At 43.1% G+C, this 27,199-nt stretch overlaps 2 protein-coding genes across 5 annotated transcripts in view; one reads left to right on the forward strand and one right to left on the reverse strand.

Moving 5' to 3' along the window:
- On the reverse strand, positions 1 to 18,587 carry ZNF512 (zinc finger protein 512). Of its 4 annotated transcripts, none has more exons than XM_072331699.1 (15): positions 18,418 to 18,565; positions 16,753 to 16,817; positions 16,156 to 16,364; positions 13,595 to 13,684; positions 12,319 to 12,414; positions 10,843 to 10,967; positions 10,391 to 10,477; positions 9,816 to 9,914; positions 8,161 to 8,328; positions 6,718 to 6,909; positions 6,099 to 6,200; positions 4,839 to 4,901; positions 4,296 to 4,394; positions 3,505 to 3,821; positions 1 to 112 (listed from the first exon to the last, which is right to left on the reverse strand). In XM_072331699.1, the coding sequence occupies exons 1-14, from the start codon at positions 18,430 to 18,432 to the stop codon at positions 3,525 to 3,527; spliced, it is 1,707 nt and encodes a 568-aa protein (XP_072187800.1). In that variant the 5' UTR covers positions 18,433 to 18,565; the 3' UTR covers positions 1 to 112; positions 3,505 to 3,524. The 4 variants fall into 4 exon arrangements, with proteins under 4 accessions (XP_072187800.1, XP_072187801.1, XP_072187798.1 ...); XM_072331698.1 differs by lacking the exon at positions 1 to 112 and adding an exon at positions 2,837 to 2,968; XM_072331700.1 differs by lacking the exon at positions 1 to 112 and having other exon boundaries at positions 670 to 3,821; positions 13,595 to 13,681; positions 18,418 to 18,587.
- GPN1 (GPN-loop GTPase 1) overlaps positions 18,431 to 27,199 on the forward strand; it is a 15,193-nt gene continuing 6,424 nt past the window's right edge. The window contains 12 exon segments of the mRNA XM_072331701.1: positions 18,431 to 18,459; positions 18,461 to 18,506; positions 18,508 to 18,583; positions 18,586 to 18,725; positions 18,796 to 18,889; positions 19,721 to 19,760; positions 20,601 to 20,667; positions 21,546 to 21,583; positions 22,129 to 22,207; positions 22,300 to 22,394; positions 24,116 to 24,161; positions 26,759 to 26,905. Coding sequence (XP_072187802.1) covers positions 18,431 to 18,459; positions 18,461 to 18,506; positions 18,508 to 18,583; positions 18,586 to 18,725; positions 18,796 to 18,889; positions 19,721 to 19,760; positions 20,601 to 20,667; positions 21,546 to 21,583; positions 22,129 to 22,207; positions 22,300 to 22,394; positions 24,116 to 24,161; positions 26,759 to 26,905 — 897 coding nt within the window.

A 27,199-nucleotide genomic window follows, 5' to 3' on the forward strand; every position in this document is an offset into this window, starting at 1 on the left:
CAGAGGGCTGGAGCACCTCTCCTATGAGGACAGGCTGAGAGAGCTGGGCTTGTTCAGCCTGGAGAAGGCTGTGGGGTGACCTCATTGCAGCCTTCCAGTACCTAAAGGGAACCTATAAACAGGAGGGAAATCAGCTCTTTGAAAGGGTAGATAATGGCAGGAAAAGAGGAAATGGTTTTAAGTTGAAAGAGGGAAGGTTTAGGTTGGATATCAGGAGGAAGTTCTTTACTCTGAGAGTGGTGAGGTGCTGGAACAGCTGCCCAGAGAGGCTGTGGATGCCCCATCCATCCCCGGAGGTGTTCAAGGCCAGGTTGGATGTGGCCCTGGGCAGCCTGGGCTGGTGTTAGATGTGGAGGCTGGTGGCCCTGCATGCAGCAGGGGGTTGGAGCTTCATGATCGTTGAGGTCCCTTCCAACCCAACCACTGAGTGATGCTGTGAGCTCACCATCATTCAATCAAAACACAAGAACAAAAAAAAACAACCCTCAATGTTTTCTCTTCCCCTCTCCGGGACAAGGAACAAAACACAACTCCAGCCCTGTACCAACATTCAAACAACGGCAAACAGCGCTCACAGCTCATCAGTCTGAAATCCTCTCACCGAACCAACAGCACAACCGACACTGAACGACGTCGTAAGGAAAACCAACCAACGTGGCTTCACAGAACGGATTTCTGTAAACATTTTTTAATTAAATTACAAGTCTGGGTTGGTAAAAGTAGCTGTTGACACGGTCAGCTTCTGTAAGGCATTGTTCTTGCCCATACGCTATACAAGTATCCGTGCAGTATCTTAAATGCTAGTTACTAAATACTTGTACATAAGGATTTGTTCCACAGATTGCCAGAGTCTGCAGCTATTTGATATAGTTCTTAACAACGCTAATGAAAATATAAAACAATTACAATGCAAATCTGCAGGGTAAAAAAAAAGCTGGTGGAAAATGAAAGCCGTGAGAAGAGAAATAATACGACCAAGTTATCTCGAAGAGTGGCTCAAGCAAAACAAGACGGAATTATAGCCTCTGCTATGCAGTGAGACCTACTGTAGTGTCGTACAGAGGACAGAAACAGGCCCCCCAACCAACATCCAGAACCGAAATCGATATTTGATAGAGCAGATTGCAAAGTGAACATAAACAGCGTAATAAACAGTTGTGGGGGTGAAAAAAAGATAGCTGAGAACAGGGCGATATCATCATTGCATTCTATGTTAGAAAGACTGAATACTTTGCTGGGTTTCTGTTTCCTGTCCCTACATTGCTAAATGCTTAAACCATCAGCAACAATCAGAGCAACAGCAAAAGAAAACTATTTTGACTGAGACTAAAGAACCTCTTCAGCTCATATAGGAAATTACATGGAGTTATTTGTGACTGAAAACAGGCAGGAAGAAACTTCCCATACTGTAAAGGCTATTGGACCTAATAGGATCGAGCAACAGGAGATGCAGAAGCTGAAAACAATCCCAATGAGAAGTAAGGCACATTGCTTTTGGAGTAATGAATCACAGGAGCAATTAGTCGGTGACCAGCCGGTCTCTTCTGTCACTTTGTTCACATCGAAACAGATCTCTTTCTAAATACATACATACATGCTCAAATACTATTGGTAACTGCCAGGGCAAATATGCTGGGTTGGGATTTTTGACCTGGATTTGCAGGAGGCTGGGCTAACTGAACCATTGACAAAGGAGCGTACAGTAGATTAATGGGTGTTCAAACAGTACATCTTAGCACTGGGCTGTCGTACAAATGTTATATGTTATTAAGCCTAGATCCACATGACAAATGTGAATTCCTCCCTTTCAGTCCCTTCCTTGAGCCTGGATTTTCCCATGCCTCCAAGCAGTATGCTGTGTGTGTACTGGGCAGCCTGCCTTAGCTCACCCAGTTGTGGATGGACTCTTGGGTAATGATTTTTCCCCTACACACCACGTAATGTGGGGGGATGCAATCTTGATATAAATACAAAATCCATATGGTCGCAAAGACCCATATCTAGAAAGCAAGGCTGATTAATAGCTTAAAAGTGACAGCAAACAGGCTACAGACCAAAACCCACTAAGGAAAGCCTCCTTTGATGCAGGGGCTTATCCTGTTGCCCATCAGTAAGGCAGTAAACGTGGTCAAAGCGCAGCTGTGCAGAGGGCAGCACTAAGGAGGAACGGGGTGGAGAAATGAACAGCATCAGTAAGCATGCATGACAACCAAGTGAGCAGGCTGGGGTGGGCTGTGCAGGTAAAGATGGTGCCAAGATCACCACACACCAAATGGACAAGAAATCACGTTCTCACACTGGTGACATCTTTATTTTGCCCCTCTGGCTGCAAGCCTCGTACAGCCTGCACAGAAGCCCACATATTAATGCCTTTGGTGCAGTACTGCAACCAGAGTGACAACTGGTTTAAGAAAGAGAAGCAGTGTAACCACTACATCAATCACAATGGAGCACTGTGTGCTGCCTCACCACTGCTTTGCTTAGCGCATAGGCAGCTCTCAAGAACACCCTGGCCACAGGGCTTCCCACTACCAGGGCCAATGTGCCAGGGCCAGTGAACATCACTCACCTGGTTAATCCCTCCAACTATGACCCATTACTAGTTTTCCACATTGGAAATGAAGAGGTAGGCAAAAGAAGTTCTTGGGTGATCAAAAGGGACTTCAGGGCTCTGGAAAGACTTCTGAAGGGATCAGGAGAGCAAGCTGTGTTCTCCTTTATCCTCTCACGTGGTGACTGGGATCCGCACAAAAGGAGGAAGGTGGACATGCTGAATGAATGGCTTTGCAAATGGTGTCGCACTCAAGGCTTTGGGTACTATGGTTTGGGATGCAGCCTTGAGAAGGGGGGAGTGCTGACAGCAGATGGCTTCCCTGTGAACTTCAGCACCAGCTGCCTATTTTGTTAGCCTGGGAAAGCTCACAAGAAAACAGCATGGACCCACCTGTCTATTCTCCTGCTGGCAAACCTGCAAGAAAAAGGTTAAATTTTGCAACTTGCTGGGGATACTGGGTCTTTGGATAACAGAGGTTCTGGAAAATACATTCTCTGACAGAGTGGCAATGCCCATGCTGCTGCTTCCTGCTCGTTTCAATCATACCTGCTGCATTTCTGGAGCACAAGAAGATATTCCCAATGACCCAGAATTCATACCAACATGTGACTTAATTAAAAAAAAGTTAATCCCCTTATTCTGTTCTTTCCCATCCAGGGAAGCCACCGCTAAAATATCTCATCCACGTAACAGAAGTAGTATTGAAAATAAATATGTAATGTAACAAAGAAGGCATCTACAGTACTCGCTTGCAGAGAAAAGGACACTATGGAAGTGTGAGCGTGACAAAGCACGTTGCACTGGGGCAAGGCAGCTCAATGGGTTCTAGGCTGCAGCATTACCAACGCTGCAACTGTAGATATGTACCATCTTGAATCCTGTGGGTTATGAGGCTGTGGGTTACGAGACTGACAGAATTGGAGCTTGTAAGTGAAAAGATTTAGGATTACCCATTCCCTTCTGCTAGGATTTACTTCCGGCCTTGCTTGTGGCTGGACTTTGGATATTTGTCTCTCCGTGCAACTTGAGGTTTCATTTCCTCACTTCTCTCATTTTCATTGCCCACTTGCTTTGGACGGCCCCTCTTACTTCTCTTTTTCTCAGCTCCAGCACTAGGGAGTTTCTTAGTAGCCAAGGACCCAGTTCTCTTCTTTTTGCCCTGGGTCAAAGGATGTTTCTTCCGTTGCTTCCTCTGCTCCTCTCTTTGGCGGATTTTCATTAGTTTCTCAAAGCTTTTGGTGGTATTTGTGTTCATATCAAACCAGTCCTGGAGGGTTAGAAGGTAACAGGTTGGTACCGGTGGTAGAAATACCACACAAAGGTTAGTAGGGCTTATAATGAAAGCTGAATCCGTGGGACAAATGTTTGCTGAAACGCGAGATTTAAAAAAGCAAGTAACTAACAAAGCTTTGCTCTTTGAAGCTCCTCATCAGCTGTCACCCCATCTCAGAACAGTCAGCTCTGACTTAGCAATTGACTGTCTAAAGGCAGGGAAAATGGTGAAAAGCTAAACTGAACAGCGGCCACCTGGGACAAGACCTGTGACACGACACAACATTTGCTCCCCTGACCTACACATAAGAATAGCTTTGTTTATGCGATCAAAAGCCACTTGAGCTCAGTGCCCCGCTGCCAGCACTAAGCAAGGAAAGAGTAAAATAGGGTAGGCTGTGAGCATTTCCTTCCTAAGACCCCTTTTCCACAAACTAAGGCTTGAGGACTTCGATTCTGCTTGTCTTACCTCAGCGTGTGCAGAGTTGATGTGATACTTGACTCCACTCTCTGAAATGAATTCTTTCTCACACAGGAGACACTTGTATTTGCCAGCCACAAAATCTCCCTGGCATCAAAACAAAGAAATACGTCACCAATTGCTCCTTAGAAGGCCAATACACCTTATATTGTCTTGTATAGATGCAACATAGCAGCAAGAAGCAGAATCTCTTATTCATACCAGACAATACTTTATCTGTACAGGAGCCGTGACATGATAGACCAGCTACAGCAGAGAACAGCCCTGTGAGATGCTGTAGGGTCTCTAGTGATGTAGCTGTAGAAAAATCCTCTTGCATTTTTGAATCTAAAGGTAGGACTGTAGCTTCACTAAATTGCATAGCACTAAGATGCTCCCTCGTTCCTTCAAACAGTATTTGCAGTGACAACCCCAGTGGCATGTAGAAAAGCACTCAAGTTATGAGAAATTCTGATTAGGACAGCGGGTTGAACAAAGATATATCAGAAGGACAGGCACAGTCAGGATATTGGTATGAAAGATGCTACCAACCAAGGTACATGTGCCGAGGTGGGATTTGAGTCCTGAGAGCGTGCCGTACGCAGATTCACAACCCTGAAACAGCAAAAAATGTCTGTGTCAGCAAAACTCTTGTTGGAAATTATTTCTTCCCAGGTAAGAGAACACTTATCCTCTGGAACACAAATCCCAAAGGGATAAGACAGGAAGAGGAAAGGAGATAGCAAGTTGTAGAGAGCCAGAAAACTTCTGGTAAAGACCTTCACAAGGGACTTAAGATTTCAGTGAGTTACAGCACCCCCTGCCAAAAGCCTGAGTAAGATCACAGACTTGTTTTGAATGGAGCACATGTCACGAGAGGCTGACACTACAATCTCTCCTGCCCTGACTTTGTATCTAGTGGCAGAGAGCTGCATGTGACATCAATAGTCCCACTTAAAAGGCAGCTTTAAAGGCCTACCCAACGTGGAGCTGTAGGCGTCAGTCTCAGCATGCTAGATTATGCTCAGCTGGCAGCTCAGAACCTGAAACAGGAGGTTAAGTGCAAGGCATACTTCTGGGTTACTGCCTGGAGAACTAGGACAGCTGCTTCTGGAGGTAAATAATATAAGACATCATACTGCAATTCTTATAGTTGGCAATGACACGAGCCTGAAAACTGAGGAGAGCGCTGTGAGAGGGACAAGGAGGGGGAAGTCTTTCTCTCTGTACAAATTCCAGATGAAAGCCACCACTAACCCTTGTCACTCTGCATCACATGCATCACCAAAATAGTTCCGCTAGCGGAGCCATTTCTTTTCACTGGATCTGACTGGCAACCACTGCATGGAGTTGTAAGAAACTATGTGCACAAGCACAAACAACCCAAGACCAGGATGCCACACGTGTACCTTTCATTGGCCATTTCAAGCTTTGGTACAACACTTTGGTTTTACTTTGAAAGTCCTTTCACTCTCAGACTTTCATCTCTGTTTCCCCTTTCTTCTGAGATTAAGATTTAGTACACCTGCTAGACAGGAGACGGTCACTTTTCCTTTACTCAGTCACACCTCCACATGGACCAGCACCCAGATGAACCGAAAGCTGCCTAATTCTGAAAGTTACTAGCTCTGAAGAAGACAAACGCATCCTCAGAGGGATCAATCAGGGTTTTAGTTACAGTGAACCACCAGACAGAGATGGAGCAGAATTTCCCTCTGCAGACAGACAGAAACTGCATTTTCAAGGCTGTGGAAAGTTGTTGGCTCATGCAGACCTGAAATTATCCCCCTTTGAGCCTTCAGAATCAATTACCTGATTTGGACAGTGGACTCTTCGGTACATCTTTATTTCTGTTTTCCATTTGCACAGCACATCTTGACTAAACGTGGGCAGTCCAGGGCGGGTATATTTCAGCTGAGATAAAGAGATGGAATTGACAGCTGGAAGCAAAGCTAGCTACACATTGTGACAAGCATATCCTTTTCCTCTCCCTGTTTTTGTGACAGGGTAGAAAGTGAAACAGCACTTCTAAAAGCCAGACACTCAATAAACAATCTTCTCCCACATATCTATAAACATAACTGAATCTGGAACCCCCTAAAATACTAGAATTCTAACTTGCAAGCAACATACTGCCTATAACTGCTTTTGTGCTTGAGAATACTGAAAATGGAAGTGCTATTGCCTTAGTAGCTGTAAAGTCATTACAGCCTGCCTGAATAAAACACACCACAGTAACTGTTAATGTAGTTACAGCTTAATCTAATATCAGGGAGAATGCAAAACTTCATCTCTTCCACAAGATATTATTTCCTCAGTATTAAATTCCAAGGGCCACTAAACACTGCCAGCACTGGAAAAATGCCATTACAAGACTCATTTGATAGGGAGAAAGACTCAAACACTGTATAGCATTTTTAAGGTCTTGTACCTTCCTATCATCTGGAATCAAGTCTTGCAGCACTCTTCTCTTGGGCCACTCTTTGGCCAGCTCCTCTCCAGCTAGTTCATGGAGATAGTAGATTGCCACCTTTGCAGATCTCCTCTGAACTCTACCTGTACTACTTTGCTCCCATTTGGCATCTTTCAGGTTCTCTGTTCTTTCTTCATGGAGGTAGGTGACCTACAATGAAGGTTAAAAAAAAAAACAAAAAGAAAAAAAAGCTAAGCCTCCTCAACACTTCCTATTTCAGCAAGGCAAAATACTACGAATAAATACTCAGCCAAATCGCTCACAGAAATGCTACAGCAACTGTGGTTCATCGACAGAGATGCATCCCACTACCTACCAAGACGGATCCCCAGATCTACCCAGCGACACAACAGGCTCAAGCAGAGTTTCACACAGCCACTATCTTGAAAGGATACCACATCTTTCACTGTAAAAGCCACATGGACAACAAGAATAGCGTTGCTTGTTCTGTTCCAGTGCTAACTCTTCTTAGAGCAAACAACAACATAATAGGAAGCTCCACCAGGTTACACATGCACTTGTTTTGGCTGGGACAGACAGTTTTTTTCACAGTAGCTTGTAGGGTATTACGTTTATCAAAACAGCAGTTTTGATAAGACACCGATGTTTAGGCTATTGCTGAACAGTGCTTACACAGCAGCAAGGGCTTTTCTGTTTCTCATGCTAACCCACCAGTGAGTAGGCTGGGGGTGCACAGGAAGCTGGAGGGAATACAGCCAAGGCAGCTGACCCTAACTGACCAAAGTTGATATTCTGTACTGTATGACATCATGCTCAGCAATAAAAGGGAGAAGGGGTGACTATTCAGAGCTACAGCATTTGTCTTCTCAAATCACCACTACAGATGATGAAGCTGTGCTTTCCTGGAAATGGCTAAATACTTGCCTACTGATGGGAAGTAGTGAATGAATTCTGTATTTGGTTTTACTTCTGTACACAGCTAGTGCTTTCATAGAATTGTTTGAGTAGGAAGGGACCTTCTAAGGTCATCTACTCCAACTCCCCCTGCAATGAACAGGGACACCTATGCTCGATCAGGTGCTCAGAGCCCCATCCAGCACTGAGTCTCCAAGGACGGGGTATTCACTACATCTCTGGGCAACCTGTTCCAGTGCCTCACTCTACCCTCCTCAAGCTTGAAGCCACTTCCCCTTATTCTGTCACCACAGCCCCTGATAAAGAGCCTGTCCCCTTCTTTCTTGTAGCTGCCCTTTAGATACTGACAGGCCGCTCTCAGGTTTCCCAGCAGCCTTTTCTTCAGGCTGCACAGCTCCAGCTCTTTCAGTCCGTCTTCCTAGGAGAGCTGTTCCATCCCTTGGATTATTTTTGTGGCCCTTCTCTGGACACACTGGCCTGAAATATCAAATCACCACTCTGATAACTACAGCAATTTGCACTTACCGGCCCATGCTTAGCTCTGAGATGGTACACAAGTCCTGCCTTTGATCTGTATGCTTTTTCACAATGATGGCACTTCATTGCTATTTTCTCCAGCTCAGAAGCAGTCTTCCCACATTTTTTTATGTGATACAGGTATCCCATTATGCTAGTGAAGCTGCCTGTGCAGCCCTGTCAACATGGAAGAAAAACACATGGATCAAATGCTCTCCAAGTGATTATAAGGCCACTGCTGATAAAAGTGCTACTAGCTTTCCTGACAAACCCGAGACAATCAGACAGTAATCTTTAACTAGACAAAACCTGGCACAAAGAGCTGACTGCAAATGGAAGAAATTGCTTCTGAGAACAGCTTTGTGGGTAGCACGGAACAGAAAATTTCAATACATGGAATGAAGAAACAAGACATTCAAGGGTGCACAAAACAAAGATTTCAAGATACAAATGGAGGATTTGGGTAGAGAAAGAGCCAACTCTTGGTTGGGTGGTTGAAATGTCTCGAATGCAGCATTATTGAATTGTAAACAAAACTTTCAGCTGTTCCTAGAATATAGATCATATCTCAAACTGCAGAGGAGGGCAATCAACCCCAACAGTTCATGCAGTTGTCACTTACATCTTTACAGCTATTAAAACAACTAAGGAAGGAAAGAACAGAAGTAAACATTAATACTATACTTTTGGTGCATGCAGGAAAGAAACCAATATCCTTCCAAACCTCCCTTGACATCAAGGTACCAAATACTCAAGGACCTCTAAAGGACCTTTCTGGAGCACAGGGCTTGGACCAGATGATACCAGGAGAACCTTTCCAACCTTAACAATTGCCTTGTTCTGTGAACAGTCTGTAATACTGCTGGCAAGGTAAATTGTTATCCTTTAACTTCCTCCTCCCTGACATCCTCAATTGAAAGCACTCGCCATAAAATGGCTTGGGTTGGAACGGACCTAAAAGCTCATCCAGTTCCAACCCCCCTACCATGTGCTGGTTGCCACCCACCAAATCAGGCTGCCCAGGGCCTCATCCAACCTGGCCTTGCATGGGGCATCAACAACTTGTCTGGTAATTCCTTAGAAAGGCAGAAGTTTGCTCTTCTCAAGTTCAGTCATACCTTCGCTCAATCAACATTGACACAATCAGTCTAAAGAAGCCATTTGAACAAAAACAAGGAAATCAAAACTAAAACCTCTGTTTTGATCATCAGCCTAGTAATCTTGTCTTTCAGAGTGCAGATGGGGATCAGACAGCTACAAAAGCCAATCAGCTTTCTAGTATAGGAAAGAGCATGTCACCTTGTCAGTCAAGAGCAAAGCCATAACACTGCTAGTTAATTCAACCAGCATTCGTTAGACACCTAGTTTTTCAACTAAGAGGTTCTCATCAAGCATCAGTTATGTTAAAATTTGTTCTCTAAGCTCAGTGCTTCATAATTGTTTAGAGGAAATTCTCCGTGCCTCCTACTGATTTCCTGGTAACACAGCATTCCTTCAAAGTCTCTCAAGGGACGATCCTGTCTTTAATGCACAGCCAGGATATAAAAACAAAGTCATCTTTTACCAGCACCAAAAGCACATCCAGCAGAATGTATTTCACAGTATTATATGTTCATGCCATCTGCTGCTGTTCAATTTAGGATGGTTAAGACAATGCAGCTTACCTCCCTTGTACACTTCAGCTTTCCCATACGCTTCAAAACCTTCCGAAGGCGGCCTCGCTCAAGCTGCTCATCCAGTTCTCCTCCTTCCTTCACAACTGGCTAAAGGACAGCAGAAGGATGAAAGAAAAACGCAGGATGCTCAGCACTGTGATTTTACAGGAGTGGATTTCATACAGTGACCCCTGTCTGTATCCCAGGAAAACCAAACTGTCTTTAAAAGGAGCGAACTGTCTGAAAACCACTTTGCAGATAGCTGTGTTGGAACAAACACTTGACAGCATGTACTTTCAAACTATAGCTGCTAGGAAGGACATGGGTGTGTATTTCCTTGTACCCCTCCTGCCTGTGGAAAGCACTAACTCACCTTTATCCCACATCTTCAGCATTTACTGCTAAAATACCACTGTGATGTATTTCTCCAAATATTATCCAAACCTCCCAAAGAAATGAAGTCCCAATGTTTCACAGTGACAACAGCAGACATCACCTTCTCTAAAGCAATAGCAAAGAGGAAAAGCAGACTGCAGCATTTGTATCCGTACAGCAAACTTTCAGACGTAGAGTAATTATTTTACCTGACTGCTGTGGTCTGCCATGACGTGGTATTTCATTCCTCCTAAAGACTTCAGCTGTTTCCCACAGTAATGACATGTGAATGTTTCCTATGAAGAAATAAGGACACCGTGTGTGTAACTGCAAATTAACCAAAGCAGTGGGAAAGTCTCTGGGAGAAAGGAGCACGAGAATGGAACATTGTATACAGGCCTGGTAACTGCCCATTAAAAATAAAACATATATTATGTAGAGTACAATTCAGTACAATTGGAAGGAAGCAATGAAATATGCAGGTCTTTAGTCACCACGCTAAAACTCCAGCAACAGACCGAGCTGGAAGCACCACCTGCAGCCTCTAGAGACATAAAAGCCTCTTGCTTAGAGACATGATGAGACAAAAGCGGTTTTAACTGCAACAAAATTCCATGTGCAAGCAGAACAGAGCACAGCAAACATCTCTCTTCTTCCTCACCTGTCTGCAATTCGCCATATGTTTCTTCAGTCCTTCTACGGTCTTTCTCACCACAGCCCGGCACGTAGGACAAGTAACTCGACCTTTGTCCTGAATTTCCAAAGCCCACTGCTCTTCTAAACTACCTGTCAAAACAAAGCAGTTGTAATAAAACTGGAAACACAAGTTCTCTTTTTTCCATTCATGTCCACAACGTATCCCTGGAGGAAATAAATCACATGCCACCAAACTTGTATCCTGCTCTACTTCAGGAGTTTCGGCTCACCACCAGCTTTAAATGTGACAAGGCACACATCACACCTTTTGGAAGATGGATAAGAACCCTCTACACTGCTTTCTTCTTGTGAGAAGAGTCCTAGTTGTTCAGCAGAGATTTTTCCTTCGTTTGTTTTCAGGACTGAATTACTTCAGCATGCACTTCTGACAAAACACTTTTGTTAAAAGTGGTGACAGATGTGACTGAAGAGTGTTTGGAACAATGTTCTTGGCTCAATTCTATAGAGTCATAGAATTACCCAGGTTGGAAAAGACCTTGAAGATCATCAAGTCCAACCGCAGCCTAACCAGTACCCTAACCCTAAAAACCCTCCACTAAATCATATCCCTGAGTACCACATCCAAACGGCTCTTAAACACAATCAACAACACAACTATCAAACAAACCTTCAGAACTTCACTTATGTCAGACAGGGATTCTGGCACCATAAATGAAAAGAGCTGCACCACGACACCAATCCTCTCAACAGCCAGGAAAAAGCATCTTATGAGGCATGATTTTCAGTGCCTGGCCACTTTTGCAATGCAAAGGAGAAACTCTGTCTGCAAGGATTATAAATTACTGACATGAATTCTGGGAAGAAAGTGGCTTAAAAGCCACCTGCTTTAATTCTTACCATAAAAATATCTTATTATAAAAACAGGCTTTTCTCTTTGCCCAGTCATAACAGGAAGGGTTTGTCCTTCCTTGAGTAGTCAGCAGAAAAGCCTGTTAATCAAAGTGCACTTGCTAGAAAACAAGGAATTAATGAGTGCTGTGAGCTACACATACCAAGCCAAGGCTGAATCAAGGCTACAACGCTAATTCTCAAGCACAGACTGTTTAGGTCTCTGGCTATCAGGTAACCAGAAGAGATGTGACAGTAAGTGTGACAGTTTTTCCTCCAGATATACCCTGTTGAGTAAAATAGTAGACATATTTCTATGAGTTTTACACCAAAACTACTTTAACAGGCTTTTGCCTAACTGAAATGATTTCCCCTTCACACTGTTTTAGGGTTAAACCTTGTGAAACTATAGACAACATGCTGTCCCTTCAACGCTGCTCCGCAATATCCCAACAAGACAGCAGCCACTCAACAGTGAAAGACAAAATGGAAACGTCAGAGAGACAGATGTTGCTCAGAGTGAACTTGCAGAGTCACAGTTACCTCTTACCTGCTCTATAAACAATTGTGAGCAACCGCTCCTCCTCCTTACCTGTGCTGTAGGTTTCTGGTTCCTTCCGAACACTGTGGCTTTTTGGTTTGGAGTTTTGTTGTGCTCCAGACTGCCGCTTTTTTCCTGTTTTAACAGCTAAGGAAGACCAAGAGATTTAATTCTGTGAGCCCTGTCACACAAAAAGCAGAGCTTGGCTGGGAAGCTGCTAGTCAGCCTTCTGTCTCAAGACTGCACATTCAAAATGATCCATTTTACTTTTGAAAAGGAACTTAAAGGTTATAATCTCTCCTCTTAAAGGTTATAATCTCTCCTCTCTCTCAAAAATCCACATTTGTTTGCAGCTGCAGGCATTAGTCTCAAATTAGTCTCATTTCACACATTTATCCGGCTGTTCATACACAAAGCTCATAGGATGGGAACTCTTTACGCCAAAACACAATCATCAGTTCACAGCGTAGATAAGGCAATTTAATAACTTGTTAGCAACAAAACGGACAGACCCCTCTGCTTGTTCCTGTTTTCTTCAGACTAAACAACACTTATTGTTTCAGTATTTATCCATGTGTTACATTTCCTACCCTTATTTTCTCTCCGTATTTTCTTCATTTGATCTACAAGTTTCCTGAACTGCTTGCTGGAAAAAGTACTTCAAGACCATGCAGCAGAGTAGAAAAGTTATGTCACACCTGGAAGTCTACACTCCTGCTCAAACATCTCAGTATAATACCTGCTTTTCTCTCGCAGCAGATCTTACTCTCTCTAGGAGCCTGCTAAGAGGGTTCAGAGAACAGAAACATAGAATAACTTGAGCTAGAAGAGACCCAGAAGGATCCTTGATTTCACCTGGCTCCATATAGGGTTTGATTTCTGGATGGCCCTATGTCTGAAAACATTGTCCAAACACTTGTCCAACTCCAGCAGTTCAGGGCCCATTCCACACCCACTACCCTTTGATGCAGAACCTCTTCCTAACCTCTACATGACCTTCCCTTGATGCAGCTTCATGTTCCATCACATACTCATTAATCTTCAGACGTATATAAGTAATTTGCCTGATTATTTAGTTCAGAATCTTTTGGGAAACTAAAATGAACTCGACCAGATTGTTCTTACCCTGTTACCCTTTTCCCTCCCTCTGCTCAACTTTAAGAGAGACTCACATAAGAATAAGCACCCCACACTGTAAAGCAAACACTATTCAGCAGCTTCCAACAGGATACACAGAATCAGAAATAGACACGGAGAAGAGCATTTAGACAGAAGTCTGAAGTACCTGTATGCCTGTAACTAGAAATGAAAAGTTATTTAATATTACCAGAAATCTTCTGCTTCTTCTTGGGAGAGTCTTTAAGATCTTCACCTTCCCTGTGCTCAGATTTCCTCTTGCCTTTCACAAGCACTTCTGCTAACAAACAAGAAAAGAAATGCTTCAGTCTTATTAAACTCAGTCTGGGTAACAGCTTTGTGTCCGTCTGCTACCTCAGCTTCTCCTTGTACTTTTAAAGGAATAAAGTAGTTTTTGTGAGGCGCCTGGACACCAGTAAGCTACGTACACAGCTTTATGACCCATTCACATTAGGTACTCCTTGGTCTGCAATCCTCCAGTACAAAAGACAAGGAAGAAGCAATGCAATAGCATGGCTTGGGAAAGTTGTACTGCTTAGGAAGAGAGCTAGAAGCTGCTAGGTTATGTCATAAAAAGCTCATCTACACACACAAAAAGGAGCACAGAGAGACAATGACAGGTGGGAGAACATGGATAACATTCTGTCTGTCCTCACTATTTGCAGGCTCATCAAAGACAGAGAAAGCTGCAGCACTTACACCTCCCTATGTACTCAGAATAGTGTCTTATGACCCTCCATGAGAGCAGACAAGCACAGCAGCACCATGATGGGCAAACTAGGAATTCAAAGAAACAAATACATTCTTCCTGTGATACCCATCAACCTCATTGATTAGGTACAAGATTCGAGGTGAATCAATGGGAATTGCTCTGTGGAACATGCTTTGGAATGGGAAGTGTGTTGAACTGGTGATGAGCGTCCTGTTAACGCCTGGGGTTATAGGGTATATGGAATGCAGGGAAAGATCATTTAAATATTACACAAGACATCAAAGGCAAGGAAAAGGAAGGAAGGAGGTGGTTTGGGGAAGAACATGTGGAAAAACAGAGGATAAGGCCACTCTCTTGTAAACAAGCAGTTGGTCAGCACACAAGTTTGCTCATACCTAGCAACGAATGAACAGTGTGCAGGACTCTATAATCTGTGGATCTATGTCCATAGGTGACTTCAGGGAGGCTTCAGTGTCAGCAACAAAAGCGATACTACTGGTCAAATGGGCCAGGGTGTCTGCGGTGCCACAAACTGGAGTGAGTCTGTGAGTATGATTGCATGCAACTGCTAAGCGGACTGTTGGGTGAGAAAGTGAAGAAAACAGAGCCAGGTGTATAAATGCATGTGTGGTAAAGCACAAGAACAAGATCACAGTGGAAACTGGTGACCAAAGGGAGGAGGGGAGTTCCAGGCAACTCCCTTCAGAATATGCGAGTCTAAGCATGTCTGAAAGGAGCTCTACATCAGTACCTGGGGTGCCTCTGCAGGTATCAGGCACTACTATCTCCTTGTGCCAGCAACAGGGGAGACCAGGCCACTTAAGAGTAGACTTGAGGTCCTAATTCAGCTACAGGAGGGATTCACACTGCACTCATATGTACAAACAGATACATATATATGTTTGATATATATGTGTATATACACCTTTTTATTTCTCACAAACATATCTCCACGCTGATCAGCCAGAGAGGGAAATGGGATGGATGCCATCAGTGATGTTGGTGTGAGTGCTGAGCACATCTATTTCTGTTGATCTGCATGGCTGACTGTGTATACATGTATTGAATACACGTTTGTACTCATGGGAATATATGCTCAGTCTTGCTATTGGTTGAACCTAGGGGCACGAAGCTGCAGCTACCTCACCTTTATCAAACTAATATTTGGTCCTCCCTGCAACAGGATAATACAGACATTCTGATTCAGTGAGAGGAGGAAAAAACATTGAAGAATAGAATCACAGAATCATAGAATTACGCAGGTTGGAAAAGACATCAAAGATCATCAAGTCCAACCGCAGCCTAACCATAGTACCCTAACTCTAACAACCCTCTGCTAAATCATATCTCTGAGCACCACATTCAAATGGCTCTTAAACACATCCAGGGACGGTGACTCAACCACCACCCTGGGGAGCCTATTCCAGTGTGTAGCTACCCTTTCTGTAAAGAAGTGTTTCCTAAAGTCCAAAAAAAAGAAGAACCACACGAGAAGTTTGAGAAACAATTCTGAAGCCAGGAAATCTGGATGTCCCTGAAACAAGGTAAGACCCCATCCACTCCAAGTAAGAAAATCACCAATGACAGCAGAGAGAAAACAGTTACAAAAACATTTAACCCCCCCCACACCAAAAATCTAACAACCAAAAAAACCATGTCTAAACCAGAATGCTGCGCACTGATTTGCTGCTGTACATTTTTAGCATTACTTGTTCTATTTTTCAAGTTATTACAGTATCATGCTGAAATGATTGGCAGATGCCCTACGCACTTCTCTTCTACTGATAAAACTGTTATCACTCATAGAATCATTAATTTTAATAGACAAATCACTTAAAAGGAACTGCTAACACCAGAGAATTTAAACCTAAACTTCTGAAGTGGAGGAAGTTTGCCTCTCCTAATGTATAAGCATCACCATCAAGCTTGTAATTAGTGATTAAACTGCACGTCTTTCAGAAATCATCAGGTGTCTCCATCTCTTGTAAAATAAAGGAAGAGGAAAAACAGTTTTGCACTGAGCCAAGAGCAGCGAGTACCTTTTTCATCTGATGATTTGTTCACATTGTTTTTTATGCCCCTCATTTCCAGCCAGTAAGCAGGCCGACGAATGGTCCGCTTGCTTCTGGACTCTGCTCTTCCATTCACTGGACTCTTCTGAGAGTCAGAAGAAATGTTGCTGGCTGTCTCATTGTAGTTACTGTTCAATCCTAGGGGAGTAGTTTCCATCTTCTCAACCTCTTTAGTCCTGGAAAACATCAATTTGAAATCTCATTATGAGTTTTATGAACTCAAAGACACCAGCAAAGCAAAACATCCTAAAGTCTATTATTCAACATATTGTAAGAGTTTGACATTAGTAAGCTACCTGAGAGCATCAGTAAAAAGATACTCATCCTACCTCAGCACTTCAATGAAAGGAGCAATCACAAGTTCATCACAGTGTAAAAATAAACAATTCTCTTTAAGCCATCAGGGGCCAGAGTGGATCTCATCTGAGATTCCATCCCACAAACAAACATCAGTGCAGCTCTTAATGTTTAGATTATTATACAAAAGTCAGATGCAGTTTTCCAACACGAATCTCAACTTTTTTCTTTGGCCCTCAGTCAAAGCCTACACAAAACATTACATACTTTTTGTTTTCCACAGACCGAGGCCTCTTGCCCTTCTCCTGTCCATGATGCGCAGCTCTGGTATCCTAGCAAAACAGAACAATTCACATCAACAGTAGAGTTTGTCTTAATTCTTTCCAGTCAAGCACAATCATCTGCACTTTGAGGATGCGCACACCATCCTTTAAACAAGGAACCCTTTCAATTCCAGCCAAAGTAGAACTCCAATCAGAACAGTGCTGAGCCCCCCTCCACTTCCCATATGAAATCGTTCTCCTTGCAATGGGGCATGATGGAGTTTTTCTTTAGCTCTAATTCAGCAGTGCCTGCTTTATGCCCATATCTTATCGCATAATGACAGGTATTTTAGATTGTAACCTACTGGTTTTTCTATGGTGCCTTTTCCCATCATAATCATTGCCTTTTCCATGCCAAGAATGCTGTCTCTGTGCCCTTTGAGTTCTTTTTTCATTCTTCACCTCAATTATTTTGTCACACTCCACAAGTTGGGACTTGGTCACATTAGGCAATGGTTGGGCCTAAAGAGCTTCTGGGTCTTTTCCTGCCTCAATGATTCTATGGATAAGTTACCTTATTTTCCTTATACGTAACTATTTCTACCTATCAATTGGACTATTACGTTTGTTACCAGAAATAAACCTTACAACTAACAGGAGAGGAACAGAATTTGAAGAACACATAAATAATGAGACAAATACGCAGAGAAACTTCAAGTGCTGCAACAACTCAGGGAATAGGCAATTTCAAGGCAAAAGCAATTCGCCATTAAAAAATACCTGCTGGAAAAATGACCATCGATCTGCCTTTCATGCTCCTGCCTTCTAACATACATATAGGAGCAGACAAGACTTTACTCTTCCCCCTTCTCTAAATGAAAAACCAGTTGAAGGCTTGTGTTTGCATTACTTGGATAAGAGTTTAGATGCTGCTAGTAGTATATGCAAGTGTATATGGGAAACTCTAAGACAGAAAGGTAGAGGAACATTAGCGTGACGAACAGCTGCGAAAGAGTCAGGCCATATAAGTGTGATGTGATAATGATGAAATGAATGAGCAGCCTGCTGTAACCATCTGCCCTAATCCATCATGAGGAGAACCTCGACGACTGACAAACACAGCACATGGTTTTGCTATTTTTAGCACTACTAAACTTCGTCAAACAACCCAAAATTAGCATGAAGAATGGAGGTCACTGCAAAGGATCTGCAGCAACAACAAGAGATGCGGTAACTGCTGATTAATTGGTTCCACAGTTAATGAGGAGGAACCTGAAAGCAGCAACTGTCCCACGCTGCCTGTCCCCATCCCCATAGAGAACGCCATGAGACCCGAGGCAGGCCCAGCGCCCTTCTGGACTCATAGAATAGTTAAACTCGTTATGGATCTCTGCAATAACGAGGTCTAAGTGTCAACTCAACCCCACCACGACCGCATCTCTCAGCGCCACACCAGCACGGCTGTGGGACCCCTCCATGGTCGGTGACCCCACAGCTCCCTGTGCAGCCCGTGCCAATCACTGGCCACTCTTTCAGACACGTTTCCCAACCCCCAACCTGAAGCTCTCCAGGCACAACTGAAGGCGATCCGCTCCCCCTCCCCAACCCCCGCTCCTCCAACACCACAGCGGGGCCGCGCAGCCCCGGACCGCCTCCTCCAAGCACTCACTGCGCTGCCCGGCATGGTGACGCCACCACAACGCCGCGCACACGACCGGTCACCTCCAACCGTCTCCTCCCGGCAGCTCCCAAGGCCGCGGGGGAACCGCCGACCCCTCTACGCGGCCCTGACCGGCGGCGAAGCGACCACCGGAACCTGCGGGCCACACCCCGGAAGCCGATCACCGGATGTTTCCGGCTAGCTACCGGAAACGCAAGGGGGTGCCGGGAAAGATGGCGGCTGCGGAAGGTTCGGCGGCGCCGGTGTGTGTGTTGGTGCTGGGTATGGCCGGCTCCGGGAAAACCACCTTCGTGCAGGTAAGGCGTGGTGACCGGCAATGTTCTCTCGCGCCTTCCGGGGCCTGACAGCCATCTTGTGTCCCCGCAGTGCCTCGCAGCCCACCTGCACGGCCAGCGCTGCCCCCCGTATGTGATCAACCTGGACCCCGCCGTGCACGAGCTGCCCTTCCCTGCCAACATCGGTGAGCAGGGCTGGGCGGAGGGCGGCAGCTTGATGGGGGGGAGGATCGCGTTTGTAGGGTCTGCAGGAACCGAGCGGGTCCCTTCTGCTGGGAACGAGGTAAAGCTGCACCCTGTGAGGGCCTGTGGGCCACAGCGAGGCCTCCTCTCAGTCTCTTCTGTTCTGAGCTGAACACACTCAGCAGCATCTCATGTATCTTCCTCTACAGACCCTTCACTATTTCGTGGCCTTCCTTTGGTCAGTGTCTTACTTTTATGTCCTTATATTGTGGTACTCAAACCTGTACACAGTGCTAGAGGTGAGTCCACAGGAGTAACAGCAGGGTTACTCCTCAGCATCTTTTCCCCCAGGCTGTATGTATAGCCAGGGCTGTCCCCTCCTGGTTGCAGAATCTGGCACCCGCTCTTGTTACATTTCATGCAGCTGGAGATTGCTCAGCTCTCTGAAGTTGCTTAGATCTCTGCAAGGTGTCTCTGCATCGTGACAGAGTCCTCCCAGTTTAGTATCATCAGGAAAGATGCTGAAAGCACCTCCTCGTCCCAAATCCAAGTCATTTCGTAAGATATTAATGAGAACCGTCCCAGTATTGGAGTTGGAGTGTGATTTAATGCACGTGGCTTTATTTTTATTTCTCCCTGTGATTGATAATGAGCATTTCAGCAGATTTGATTGGGTTTCCTATCCTCAGATCTGTGCAGTGGCTGTATGCTAACAAATAAAGCAGTGTAAAAGATGTGAATTTTGGATATGATACCTTAAAAACAAAGAGGTTTTAAAGACGACTGTTACAAACTAAGTGTACTGAAACAATTTATGCTTGCTCCCATTCTAGATATCCGGGACACTGTGAAGTACAAAGAAGTCATGAAGCAGTATCCTTTCTTTTGGTCTTACAATGACCTTTGAAATCTCAGGATGTCATTTTTACATGGGAGGATGAAGGGCAATTGGGATTGGAATAATGCAGATTGTTGCATGAAGACCAAAGGTTTTTGACTGTGTATTTCTTGTATCTGAGATCAGAAATGTGTGTGAGCGAGATTTTTATGCATCATGGGTCATTTCTTCTCATGTGCTACAGGTGTTTCTGCCTAGTAGTATGTTTTTACAAATAGTATGAGTTATAGAATATAACATATTCTATATAGAATATATATAGTTTGGGTTGGAAGAGACCTCTAAGCTCATGTAGTTCCAGCCCCCTCCTGTAATTGGGGACACCTCCCTCTAGCCCAGGCTGCTCACAGCCCCATCCAGCCTGGCCTTAAGTGCTTCCATGGAGGGGGCATCCACAGCCTCGCTGGGCAACCTGCTCAGTGTCTCATCACCACCACAGGAACTCTATTCACATCTCTTTTGTGTTGTTTTATTCAGTCAGTTTCTATTTGTAATAGAGGGGGCCAGCAGCTTTTTTTCTTGTGTATTTACAAATCTAATATTGTTATTTAAAACATGCAAATTAGTATTTGCCTGTAGGAGGTGGAGAAAACTATTTCTGCATAGTGTGATCATAATAAAAGCACTGTTGTCTCTCTGAGTCTGTAAGACATTGCACGGGTGGTTTAAGCTGCACAGTAGCTTGGGGATTGTGAGTCAGTAACATCACACTACAATGACTGCAGCTCCAGAGAGCTAGTTTTAACTATCAGAATGTTAAAAGTAAGTTCTCTCAGGTCTGCATGATCATCTGCTTTCCTGAATGAAGCATTTAGGTATGGGCTGGGCCCGAACGGTGGAATAGTGACTTCTCTCAATCTTTTTGCTACAAGATTTGATCAGGTATGAGTTTGCTCCTATGTGATACTGTGCTATGAATAGTGTGCCTGGAGGCTGTAGATGCTTTTTGTTTTATCTAGAGTTTCAGAAAGTGCTGTTTAACCTTCTGATATTTTTTTTAGAGTCAGAGCATTCTCCCTATTCTGCAAAGCAGTCAAACTACAGTAGCTCTTAATTAAGTGAATTCTATCCTTGTTCTTTTCCTATTGCTTTTTGTAATGTGAAATTTAAAGGCCTCGTACACAGAACTTTAAGTCATATAACTGTTCTGTTTTGTGTTTGCTGCGAAAACCTGTAAGTGATTGCTTAGACTTTGAAGTAGGGAAGTCACTTTTGGAGACTGATCAAGTTTCTCTAAGCTTATTTGATAATCTTATGTTCTCTTAAATGTTTATGCTTAATCAGCACTGGGGTAACCTTATTTGAGATGTTAAAGAAGTGCCAGATCTCTTAGGAAATATCATCATAGTATCATAGTATCACAGTATCATGTGAGTTGGAAGAGACCTTAGAGATCATTGAGTCCAACTCCTGGGATTCGAGCCCTCTAGTGTAGCAGAGCAGCACTTGTACCACTTGCGCCACAAGGGGGATTCGAACCCGGGCCCTCCAGTGTTGCAAATAGGTGGAGAACAGCTGCATTCATTACATCATTTGTTTCACCAGGTAGTAGAACACAGCTGACATCAAGGCTGTTTTTGCAAGGTTTCACAGTATCTGAGTATTTGCTATCCGTTTCCATCTTCAGATTTAGAGACAGTGTGTATTTTTATAGCTCTAATAGCCGTGCAAGCTAAGGTTGAGGCTTCTGTTACAAAATGGTTATTGAAGTTCCCTGTTTGGAGCCTAACTACAAAGTGTTCTGCTGCTTTTTCAATCAGGTGATGAAGTTTATCGAAAAACGGCAAAACGCATCCAAGTGAGTACCTTCTACCTTCTACCAGGTTTTACTGTTCTGAATCTGTGTGGGAAGATACGTGACATCCATAATAAGGATCTCTGTGCGTTTCCTAGTTGTTCTTCTGCCTTGGAGTAAATTTTATCTGGAAAAATGGCATAGAATTAGAACAGATTACTGGACTTTTTTTTTTTCCAATACATATTACAAAGAAATATCTGCTGATTTTAGATCTGCTTTTCTCATCCTGTGTCAGACTTTCATTGCTTTTCTTCATGTACTACTTAAACAGGCAGCAGTTAGTTTCAGTTCTGGAGATAGTATGTGTGAAATTAATGCCTTTGGCTCTAGCAGAACCTTAAGAGAATGAGTGCTTTCACAAAAGTCACACAGGGATTTTTCAGCTATGCTCATAAATCTCATCACTATTTGGGAGCAGCTTTTCTGATCTATAGCACAATGAGAATGTGATTTGCTATTCCTTGCATGTGGTAATCTGGTCACAACAGGACCGTGTACCTGACTAATGTTCCCTATGTTTTTTGTTGGTGGTGACTTCTCAACAGGTATGTTATCATTGACACACCTGGACAGATTGAGGTGTTCACATGGTCAGCATCAGGAACCATCATAACTGAGGCACTGGTAAGTGTGTTCTATGTGACTTGACATTGAGGCTGGGTGAAAAATGGGTCTGCCTTCTTCTAATCAAGATGCCTTTTGCCATGTTTTCCCAGGCTTCCTCTTTTCCTTCAGTTGTTGTTTATGTGATGGACACCTCTCGCAGTACCAACCCTATCACCTTTATGTCCAACATGCTGTACGCCTGCAGGTAAGAAAAGCTGAATAAACAAACCATCACTTTTCAGTGCTTTGTCTCCTTGATATTATTTGGTGGGGTGGGAGAATGGCTATTTGTTTAGACTTCATCCAGAGAGCTTTTCAGTTGAGGAGAATATGTCCAACTCATTTCTTGGGAATTTGGCTGATAGGAAGGACCAGGGCTTACAGTGTAGTTAGAGTGTTGTTGTGGCTACATTCAGTCTGTTTTCTGACTTGAATAAGGGATTTTTGTTGCTACAATAAATAATGGAGCTGACAAATTATTAAGTATGTGAATCCCAATCCTTTTAATGCATTTCTTCCAGATGTTGACCGTGGTTCAGTTTTCTTATTGTCTCTGAGAAATGATGGTTCTAATTTAAATCTCTGGCAAGTCGGGGCTTAGCATATTGGATTTCTAGAGTCACAGAATGGCCTGGGTTGAAAAGGACCACAATGATCATCCATTTTCAACCCCCCTGCTGTTTGTTGGGTCTCTACCAGACCAGGCTGCCCAGAGCCACATCCAGCCTGGCCTTGAATGCCTCCAGGAATGGGGCATCCACAACCTCCTTGGGCAATCTGTCCCGGTGTGTCACCACCCTCTGGATGAAAAACTTCCTCCTAATATCTAAAATAAATCTCTCCTGTCTCAGCTTAAGACCATTTCCCCCTTGTCCTGTCACTGTCCATCCTTGTAAATAGCTGTTCCCCCTCCTGTTCATACGCTCCCTTCAAGTATTGGAAGGCCACAATGAGGTTTCCCTGGAGCCTTCTCAAAGCTAGACAAGCCCACTTCCCTCAACCATTCTTCATAGTAATCTCGTCATTTACAAAATCTACCAAATTAGAAAGTTTCCAAAGAGATTCAAAGGTGATACACATCTTTCCAGGTGTTGTTATGACAATATATAGGGCTGTGTGCAGCTATGCAACTTTCTGATGCTTTTCACACTGTGGTTTGTACTTGTTTGAGCACACTACTATAGTGCTGTGGTGTTTTGTGTGCACCTAGTGAGGAATATACAAGTGGGGACAAATCCCAGCAGAAGAAATCAGTGTAGAAAGATGTGTCACTTCTAGCTTATGTGATTGTTCATAAGCTTGTTTTGAGTTTTCTTTTGTTCCCAAGTTGTTACACAAATCAGACAGCACTGTATCATTATAGCATCTCTTGCTACTGAATCTAATTGGAGTACTGAGAATTTCATCCAGAGATGTTCAGCAGTTGTTGGAGTTTATGACTTACTGTAGCTTGTCTAGTAAAATCTGCAACATTTCTTTTACCAACAAGATATTATATATTGAAAAAGCCCAGTTTTTGCTCTAACATCTTACAGTCTGTGGCTTTTACTTGCTCTTTCTGGCAGTGTTACTAGACTCTTCAGGCAAACTGGACATGAAACTGTTCAATTTTCCTAGTCAAGACTGAATGTGGTTCTTGGTTATAAGCATCTTAGCTGATAAATCTTGGTAGAATTCATACTATATCTTTGTTCTGTATTTTTCAGTGTCTTAAAAGTTACTTTATCACAACAGCACTAATATCTGCTCTCTTGGTTATTGACTGTCTTGGATGTTTCCCCACTAGATGCACAAAATAGTTTAGGTATCAGAAAAGAACTGGAATGTTTTGCACAAGTCTTGCCTGCTTTGTGCTTAATATTTCTATCTGTTCTAATGAGTGTTAACTTATTTTTAACAGTTCCTTTTTTATTGTTAAACTTTCAGTATCCTGTACAAGACAAAGCTACCTTTTATTGTTGTCATGAACAAGGTAAGTGAAAGCTATGGTTTCTAAGTTCCAGTACAGCATGGTTCTCTTCAGCTTGTTTTATTGTAGTGTCTTCATCTTTTGATAGAATCATAGAATGGCCTGGGTTGAAAAAGACCCCAATGATCATCTCGTTTCAACCCCCTGCTATGTGCAGGGTCACCAACCAGCAGACCAGGCTTTTTTTGGAAAAGAAAGGCTGGGAAGGAGCCGCAGGCTGAAAACTGAATCTAGAAAAGATCTTTAACCAGTCAAAAGAAGGAGTGAGAAAAAACAGGGACAGGCAGTTAGACCCAAACATTCAAATTAGACATCACGCTACGTTTGAAAACTGTTTTGCAGGATCTGTTAGAGATTTGATTTCTTGAGGCTTTCTTGTTCTAAATCCTTTTTTTATTTTTTTGAGTGAATTTTGTAAAGTACATTCTACAAATTCAGTGTCAACTAGAAGTGTGTGTCACAGAGGTGGATTTTCCCCTGGGAAGCTGCCTGAGTGACTGGATGCCAATCCTATTCTTGTTTTAGTCTTTAAAAGTGGAATATTTGGACATTGGCCCAGAAACCTCCACGGCTTCAATGTTTCTTTGTTAGACTTGTTTTTTATCTGCACTTGTTTTAAAGAGTGCCATCCATGGCCTCCTAACAGCTTAATGCTACGCTATAAGGAAGCGTAACTTTCTAACTGAAGTTCATTATTGAATCTTCTTTTACAGTTCCCTGCCTTCTTAAAAGAAATGTCTTAATCATTGTTTCTGAACACTGGTCTGAAGACTTATGGTGGCAGTTGTGTCATACCTGCCTGTACAAAATGTGTACGGCTCTAATTGGTGACTTTTAAAATGTACCAGTACCTGCCAGAAAGCAGATACTTACTATGCTAAGGATTAGGTATTGGTTTGTCGCCTAAAGGAATGTTTTAAGCTTAACATCTTGCCATCTCTTTAAACATAATAATTCCATGTATTAGAAGACTCCAGTTTCTGTTGTAAGTACTATTCCTTCTTCTCACAGGCATTCTTTTTATTCAAGGAATTGTTCTTCCAACAGAGCAATTTTTGTGTGTGCGTATGTATCTCACACGCTTCTTTTGAGTGCCAGAGTGTGAAATTTTATCTCACCTCTGCTGAGCAGGATTCATATCTGATGTGCTCCAACTACATGCATCTTCCTACTGACCCTTACAGTGCATGTCTTTAATATCTTCTTCCTTCCTTAGCAAGCTTTTGTATGCTGTTTTCCAGACAATTACTCTAGAATAAGCTGTGGGAAAGAGCATGAGGCATGAAAGTGGTTCTCTCTTAAGAAAATGATTTTTTGGCAAGAGTGGAGAAATCCCAAGGATTGTGCAGTGATAAAGAGGGCCTTGAGGGTTCTCCTTGACAGGAGCAGGCAGTGTGTGCTTGTAGCCCAGAAGACTAACCATATCTTGGGCTCCATCAAAAGAAGCAATGTTAGCAGGTCAAAGGAGGTGATTGTCTCCCTCTACTCCACTCTTGCAAGACCCCACTTAGCGTTCTGTATACTGAGGAAAAACGCTTTGGGGACTGTAGTATCAGGACAAGGGTTAATGGTTTTAAACTAAGAGTAAGAAACTCTGTCCTATGAGGGAGGTGAGGCACTAGAACAGGTTGCCCAGAGAAGTTGATGCTCTTTGCCTGGCAGTGTTAAGACAAGATTGGATGGGGCTGTGGGCATTTCAGTGTAATTGGACTGTTCATCTCCCCCACTCCACAGCAGGGAGGTTGGGACTACACGATCTTTAAGATTGCCTCCAACCTATCATTTTGTGACATAGATTTAAGAAATACCAGATATGCAGAGGACAAAAAATACCAACTTCCAGAGTTGGTTCAATTTTACTTACAGAACTCAACCAGAGCATTTCTAAACTGTCAGCGTTTGGATCCTTGATGGACTCAGTTCTGTCACAAGTATTTTGAATACAAGGACATACTTCCTTTTTCTGTTTTCCTCCTTCCTACTGGTGCTGGGAAATGAAATATATCAATTTTAGACACTCGTGTTGTAATGGTTGAGTATTTACATGTATTTAGGTATGTTTATAGAAATCTTTAATTGACTGTTCAATTATCAATCCGTGTAAACTTATGGAACCTGTTTTGTGTCCATGATTTTGCTCTGAATTTAGTTTGTAAGTTCTTTAGGTCAGAGCACAGCTGAAAGGTCCTATAGCACGTTGCCTAGCATAGAAGTGTCCCACAGCTCCCAAGACAGTCAAAAAAAGATTCAATCTGCTCCTGTCACACCTCAATCATAAAATGTAATATTTGCAAATTAAGCTGTTTTGTAAAGCAATTTTTGGCTGCCTTTCAGTAAGCCATACCATTTTTTTATTACCAGGCTTTCAGTTGTTTTCTTAAACACTCCCTAAAACTGAGATAGGTGTCGTCTTCTCTTCTTGTGTTGAAGTAGTTGATTAGACAAAAAAAAAGCAGAAGTTGGAAAACTGCAGATCAGGGCTGAATGTTTGGAAAAGATCAGTGTTATGTGAGTAAGTTTAATGTGTTTTTTTTAATTAGCCTTAGGATGTGGACAATAAATCGTTTATTACTCTTGAAAACTCTGACTTCTCCTTCCAGACAGATATAATTGATCACAGTTTTGCAGTAGAATGGATGCAGGACTTTGAGACTTTTCAGGATGCTCTGAATCAAGAGACTTCCTACGTCAGTAACCTGACTCGTTCTATGAGCTTAGTGCTGGATGAGTTTTACAGCTCATTGAAGGTAAGTCTTCTCTCTCTCTCTCTTTTTTTAAAATTTTATCTTTAATTGTAAATACCTCTCACAAAAGCTTGGAGAAGAGAAAGCTCAAGGAGTCTAGTTGGTGGCTGGTGTCTAGTGGTGTCCCCTGTGGGTCCAGTAATCTTTAATGTATCCATCAGTGACTTGGATGAAGGGATAGGGTGCCTCCTCAGCAAGTTTGCTGTTGCTGTCAAACTGTGTGGAGTGCTCTGCTGCCTTTCAGAAGGTTTTTGACAAGCTGGAGCAATTTATTCTCAGGGTCCAGCTGGAGGTCTG

This window comes from Excalfactoria chinensis, chromosome 3 (assembly GCF_039878825.1).
Source record: "Excalfactoria chinensis isolate bCotChi1 chromosome 3, bCotChi1.hap2, whole genome shotgun sequence".
Taxonomy (NCBI): domain Eukaryota; kingdom Metazoa; phylum Chordata; class Aves; order Galliformes; family Phasianidae; genus Excalfactoria; species Excalfactoria chinensis.